The 7,500-nt window shown below is 39.8% G+C and overlaps 1 protein-coding gene across 1 annotated transcript; it reads right to left on the reverse strand.

The window, feature by feature from the left end:
* Nucleotides 1–1,649: 1,649 nt before the first annotated feature.
* On the reverse strand, nucleotides 1,650–4,872 carry LOC138019588 (uncharacterized). The gene has a single exon (XM_068866445.1). The coding sequence runs from the start codon at nucleotides 4,349–4,351 to the stop codon at nucleotides 2,675–2,677; it is 1,677 nt and encodes a 558-aa protein (XP_068722546.1). The 5' UTR covers nucleotides 4,352–4,872; the 3' UTR covers nucleotides 1,650–2,674.
* Nucleotides 4,873–7,500: the final 2,628 nt, after the last annotated feature.

Here is a 7,500-nt window from a genome sequence, read left to right on the forward strand (position 1 = left end):
CATCAACTCCGACATTAAATTAAACTATAATATAAACAGGCCATCTTGGCCTACATCCCCAGATAAGCTTTCCAGCTCTGTGCCAGTTAGGCTGCCAGTTAGGCGGGGGATCACCAACTCCTACGTACATTATAAATAAAATACAATATAGCTTAGAGTACAAATACAAGAATAAAACGGACAAAAGCCTTAAAACTAGCAGAGCTGAGCAACCACTAACAAAGAAAATGCGGTTCGAACGGAGGCCAGAAAAAACCTGCCAGAAAAAACCCCTGTGGGGAAAAAAGAAAATGTGCAGGAAATCTGGGTAGGAACCATGGCTCAAGCTCCAAGCGATTAGAAGCCCATCCTACGAAGGCTTTACAAGAATGAAATTAGAATAGCCGATTCAACCAGACTGGATGCATGATACCAGGAAAAGAAGGAACTAAGCAAAGAAAAAATTAAACGAAACGAAACGAAAGAACGCGGTTGGTTCTGAAGCCTAGATGACAGCCACGTGTTATACTCGGTCTTATATACCCCTGAAACCCTACCCATGATACCCCGGCCTGTAACCCAGGCCCATGTTGTATCTCGTGCCGACAAAATAGTTATTTCAGCCTTGTTCGCTTGCTCACCCGTCAGAAATAACATTTGTTCCAGTTAGCTGCGCAGATAGATAGTAATGAGAGTGCAGTGATGCGGAAAGCCTTTGTTCGGTAAAAGGTACTTGATAAGAGGTATGTGTCCGGGGGTAACTCTTTATATAACTTGGCATGTTCGAGTTCCCGTATCACCACGCAAAGAAATCCTAAGAAACTTTGCGGATTTACTCAACTCTACAAATTCATGTATGGAGCTGGTTTTTTCGTCTATCGAAAAACACGAAATGTCGTCCAAAGTTCGTGCCATCCTCACATTGATCCATTGAACAAACAGCTATCAAGAGGAAGCTAAGAATAAAAAAAAATTATTTTTCAAGGGGAGTTGGCGCCGTTTGTTTTGCCACCCACTAAAATCATGACCTTTCACTGAGGAATCGGTCAAGTGGATTGGATGGCGCCATATAGTTAGTGGTAGTCTACCAGATGTCAAATGAAAAATGCCGAGCGAGAATGTGGCTCTACCAGTCACATACCCATAACTGAATTACGAAATGCACTCGAGTTCATGATATTTCGGAAGATATAATTCCTCTACTTGTAAACAAAGATAACACATTGGTTATATACGTGGTTTTAATGAAACTCTTTCAAAAGGCCGTATCGTTATAAGAAGGCTCACCAGGACTTGAAGAAGTTTTACTGAACTAAAAAACAACTCTACGTTCTCGAAGACGTCCTCGCCTTCCATACTTAATTTTTCCTATTGTCCTTCTACACCATGAATTGGGGGGGGGGGGGGGCTGACAGGACTACGACATGATTTACGATTGTTGTGTACGTCAGAAAAAATGTCGTAGCATTTTAAAACATGTTTTAGAGCGGTTTTCAATTGAGTGTCGACAGTAATTAGCGAATTACTTTGGTTTTGCATTTACTTCACTCAGTGATTGGTTCAAAGTTTGCGCGCCAGTTTTTCAACCAATCAGAAGTGAAACCATTACCAATCGTGGCTCACGCGTGCACATTTTCCCGCGCTTTGTGTCAGCTACGTGTAATTACTTTCAGTTTTGATTGGTTTACCGGATTGTCTCCGTCCTTTTTGATTGGCCAAAGTAATTACTTTGGTTTTGGTTTTACGACACTCATTTGAAAACCGCTCTAAAACGCTGCGACAATCGTAAGTCATGTCGTGGGCCTGTCGTGAGCTTGTCGCATGCGACAAAAATCGTACCGTATAAATCGGCCCTTAGATGCGTTACTTCTCTGAACGCTTGCTTGACATTGCTGCTTTTTTCAGTCTTTTAACGTTCAGAGTACCATGAAAGAGCATAATGAGTAAAAGGACTGGGAACAAAAACAACAACTGCATTGATGACAACAAAGCCACTCACGAATTTAAGTGTGTTTATTTGAAATATCACAATCGGAATTTTTGGAATCTCACCATCAAAACGCCTCTGCCATCTTTCGAATACTTCACCAAAGAAACGCTCAAAAGCATGACTCCTAAATAAAAAAATAGGGATTCGCATAGAATCCGGATCGCAAATAAAAATCCTGATCCGTTGCGTTATATATACCCTTAAGAATGGATTCTTGGTATTCAAAACTCTTTTATATTTTTGAATAAAAGGCAAAATCTGTTTTATAATTCATCTGCATACGAGTCTTTCCATGAAAGAAGATTACGTCGTTTTGGTCCGAAAAAACCGACCAATCAGTTCTATACCGATTCGGATTTCCACGAAGAGACGCAGCAGGCTGAATGGCCACCTGTTCTTCTATTACGGGTCATGCACGATTCAAAGCTTTTGTTGTAGTGCGAGTGGAAATATTTTCAAAAATGTTATCTCGAGCAGAAACTCACAATTGACAAGAAAAAGAATGCAATTACTTTTCTTTAGAGGGTCCCATATGGATTGCGTAAAATATTGTGCCAGATGAGCTCATGATTGGTCAGCAACCATTCCATATGAACGATGTGGCCCACTCCTTCCTTCTCTTCAAGTCGAGCTCTTCGTACTTTTACTTGTTCAAGGGAACGCTTGCCAAGGCTACGTGTAAAACTTGAAGCCTGCTTTGTCTTTTTAGGTGTGTTGTGTGGCAGAGGCAATAACCCATTTCTCAACCATCGCTTTCTTGTGAGCTTTTTCTTTGAGCATTGCCTCAACTTTTAAGTCATCTTTGGTTAATTTGTTGTTTAAAATTCGGCATTTATCAGCAATGTCACCCCTGCCCTTTAAATCGACCACTTTTACGCTGGGACAATCCTTGTCAAATGCTACAAACACTCGCTTAGTTTTGTCTCGGCCAGTTAAATTTGGCAAGCTCTTGCAACACTCGTTGTCAACTGAAGGCAAGAAAAGTGGATCCGCTGGTCCCTCGAATAAGCTACCAGTGTTTGAACGAATAACCATTGCGCTGTGTCTACGCGGCATCAGATTTGGCGTGACACAGTTTGCTCGATTCGTGACCTGATTCTCACTTCCAAGAAACGTTTCCTCGAAAGCAGAGTTCAGTTGCGTGACCACTCTTGCGGCCAGGTACTCGTTGGAGGCTGTATGCATTGCAAGATTTTCTGAGGATAGCAATGGTGAACGAGATTTGCTTGAATCAGGCGATGCTCTTTCTGGCAAAGGCGCAATCCGCGGTACTTGTCTTTCAGGAGAACCAGGATCCCATCGCTTTTTTTCTTCATTTTTCTTTGATATTTTAGTACTATCCATAATTCTTCTGCCACTGACGATTTCATCTTTTAAAGATTCAGATTCGTTTTCGCTGGGTGGTGACAAAATGCCGGGAAATTTCGAGGGAAGTTGAACTTTACAGAATCGCCCTGACAGCGTGGGACGTTCCGTCGTTACGTTTGACTGTGCAGACGAATTACTTGTAATCGGAAAAGAACCTCTTCTCCGTTTTGTGGCAGCTGTTAATCGGGGAAAATGTGAACTCATTAGATCAGGTGACAGTGTTATGGTGTTTGAGAGTTTAGTGTCTTTTTTGTCGTTCCACACTTCAGGCGGAAAATCTGCAGTAAGATGGTATTTGTTGTTTAGTTCCCAAGCAGATTTACTTGTCAATTTTACGCTTCTCTGAGATTCAGAATTTATTCCGGAATTCTCTATGACCCTGTTTGGGATAGTTGAATCCTTCGACTCAAAATTACCCATCAGCTTCATGTGTTCCTTATTATTAGGCCAGTGACCTTTTGGCTGAGAGACTGGCTGTAACCCATACGACTCACCTTCAGCTAAATCTAGATTGAGATTTCTCCCTGTATTTATACCTTCTTTTGCTTCTAATATTCGCCCGATTTCTTCATCGCTGCAGTTTTCCAAAGTCTGAACTTTGTGGACATTTTTTAAGATCCTCTTTTCGAACAAGCCCAAAGGCACCCATGATGAAAGTCGAGAATCAATAGAGCAATAATCGTCATCGCCGTCGTTATCTTGGTTCAACTTCATCATTCGAAAGTCCTTGCAGATAACAGTGTCCCGATCTTGAAGAATTTTCTCCTTGCGTTTGGTATTTACAATTTTCTCCTGGGTTCCCGAACCAACTCTGTGCATCAAATTCTTTTTCTTTTTATTTATATTTGAATCTGTTATTCGAGGTTTCTCTTTTCCCTTTCCTTTTGATACGAAATACATCATGGCATTTCCTCCTTCAACAAGGATTCCCTTCCTTTGCATTGACATTGAGCGAGGCACTGTAACCTTAGATGAACCTACTTCTCTAGATCTGTGGTCGTCTTTTCTCGACATTCCACTTTACGTCTAGTCTCGTGCAAATCTGTCGTACTAGCTTGTTAAGATGTCAATATTCCCTACTTTGGACAAGTGGTGATTTTTGCGTTCATCAATTGTGCAAATGAACCTCACTGCGCCCTACAATTCAGATACACATATTATATATACCACTGGGGATCCTAAATCGCTAAGCCAGCATAAGCAAGTTTTGCGATATTTTCCCAGCTTTCGCGTGTTTCTGCTATTAGTCAATTAAACCGTCAGAATCCTTGTTGACTCCGCACTGTTAAGATAGGGTTGTGTTCCAAATGGATTTCGTGTCTCCACTGTTGACCAAGACTTCAATAAAAGTCATTTGTGGACAGTCATTGCAGGTGCTCTGAATTCGGCCGGCTCCTGACAGATTTCGAACAGTAGCATTGGTTGGGTTCCTATTACAGCCAATGGCAAACTTCCTTTTTTGGCTTTATTTTTTTTGAAGCATGCGAGAAAATTCATAATTCTTTCATTTTGTTATCCCACCGTTATTGATCTCACCTCGAAAGAATAGGAAATACAGAGTTTCCAGCTCTTGTCGGATGCAAATTTAACACTGAAATTTCTTGTTTATTATCTGATAATGAAGTTCCTCTTGTCATAAATTATGTAGACGTTTAAAGAACACCATCGTGTAATTAAGCGCAGAAAGCGACTAAAAAAACAACACCATTCGTAGATAAATGATTTTCGGAAAAAGACACCAAAATGTGAAAGCAATTAAGGAGTATTGATCAAAAGCTGGATGGTTTCTGTTATTTTCCGTCAGCCATGGGAAGAAAAATGGTTCGTGCAATGTATTATGCAGACAGCCGTCCCGAATTACTCTTCATAACACGCCATCTGTATTTCGCAACTTGCATATATTTTCTTTGTGCCTTATAGTGGAGGGCGATTAGTTAATAATATATTATACACCACAGAGTTAGCCTAAGCATCATCCCTTATTTTTGTGTCAAAAAGAAATCTCGTTCTTTTCAATACTTCTAGAAATGCCATATCAATCATGTATTCAGAAAGTTACCATCAAAGTGTTTATTTTATACTATACAGAATATCGCGTTTCTGGTTGGTCAATGACGAATATAGTGGGCAATATGGACGTTGCTATGGAAACACAGCAATTGGGTAATTTTGTTGGGAAAACAAAAAACAATAAATAAGAAATCGTAAGAACTTGCTCGTGCATTTCACGATTTATGGTCATTCGTGATGTTTTGAAATTTCTTAAATTGTACGAGGAGCCGTACTTTCAGATCATCACTCATGCCCGTAAGTATAGCTAATCACATGCTTTCGAGTGCAATTTGGAATGAATATGCACTTGTCTACGAGCTCGTGCAATTTTGGTCGTCATTGAAAAAATTTACGCGTGCTTATTTATTCCAAATTGCACGAGAAAAATCATGTGATTAGTTATTAGTATAAATACAAAGGTGATTATACAAAATCGCGCGCTCTCATTGGCTCGCTATCTCGGATTATCAGCCGATAATCACCTCGACGGACAAAATGGCTGCCAGTAGTCGTTTTGCCACTGTAATTAAGTGAAGGCGATTTCGCGTTGAAATGTTTTTTTTTTCTCTTTTTTGAAATAATCACCTGTGTATTTACACTAAAACAATTATTCGCCTCAGGCTCAGTGATTATCGGTAAATATTCACCGTTCAAAAACTCATTAATAATTCATGAGCTTAACAGCTTATCAAAACACCAATAAAACGTCACGTGGATGAGCTTTATACCTGATAAAACACTCGTAGTTAGTATTCTTTATATAAAGAATACTAATAAGCCATAGCTTGTTTTTCTTGTATGTTAATATTCACCTCTCACAATTTGAACCATTGTTTTGAGTCTAGAGGGACACGCTCTTTGTGGAATGTTTTTGAAGCGCGCCGTTCAAAAAACTCGCAGCACGTGTTTATAAAACACCCCTGCTCGTTTTTTAAACATTACATAATCACTTCGCCTTCGGCGAATAATTGTTAAATAACATACATGAAAAATTTCGAGATGGTTAAGCTGAAGAAACGCACGCATATCACGCAATCAGGGAAAAATGGCGCCATCCATGGCGCGCGCTTGATTTGGAAACAAAACATTTGATTGGTTCTGACCAAACCTATTGTTTATAAACCAATCGTAATCCAGAATTTCGATGTGTAATTTGCACTGGTATTACACTTTTTGAAGCCTGCCGCACACAGTGAGGAAAGAGCTGAGCAAACCACAGGCAGCCCAAGCCTGGTACACGATTTATGGAATATACTTTGCAAGCAGCCGAGGTAAAACTGGGTCGAGACCGGCGTCTGTGACTTGACTTGTTTCCATTAAGCATGTCGCGTCAGTGATTTTACGGCATCGGTGTACAGCAGTTTTGATTCTTTGTCTTCTTTCTTAATACTGAATCACGACTTCTTTAAGGAAGACAAGAGATGTGCTTTTTCAGAGCTACGATCAAAGATTGATTTCAGAGGATGAACTTATTGTTTTTTTGGCTCAGTCCTCAATCCAGTTACGATCGATAATCCTGAAATGATTCTGAATGTAAAGCAAAGTTCAGATCTGCCAGTGTTAGCTGAGTTGTCCAATCCATTTGGTACATTTCTGTAAAGGAAAGCAAATGACAAATAAAAATGAAGCGTTCCAAAAAGAAATTTTGAGTTGACGGTCATATATTAAAAATTTTCAAAATTTAACATGGTCTGTTTGGAAACCTTGTCTTAACATTGCCAGCGCATGAAAATTTAAGACCACAGAGAAAAAACACAAGCACATGCAAAAGGATGTATCAAGGAAAACAAATATTTTTCGAAAGAGACTTACTCTAGGTTTTTTGGCAAGACTGAGTCTCGGGGTCTGCAGCGCTGTTGTTCATCAGCCGGTAGAACTGACAAAGAAGAGTTTCTTTCATAAATAATAGGAATTAGAAAGTTGATTGTCCAGCATCAGCAAGAAAACAACAAAAATCAATATTAAAAAAAACGGAGTTATTGCACCTAAAATGAACTTACCGTCCTTCTCGCGGAGTTTTAGCAAAGACGACGGCTACAGCAACGAAAACGTTAGTACAAAATATAACTTAGCGCTATCGCAAGTATTTCGCGATTAATCCGTCTTGTTCA

The sequence above is a fragment of the Montipora capricornis genome, chromosome 10 (assembly GCF_036669925.1).
Source record: "Montipora capricornis isolate CH-2021 chromosome 10, ASM3666992v2, whole genome shotgun sequence".
NCBI classification, from domain to species: domain Eukaryota; kingdom Metazoa; phylum Cnidaria; class Anthozoa; order Scleractinia; family Acroporidae; genus Montipora; species Montipora capricornis.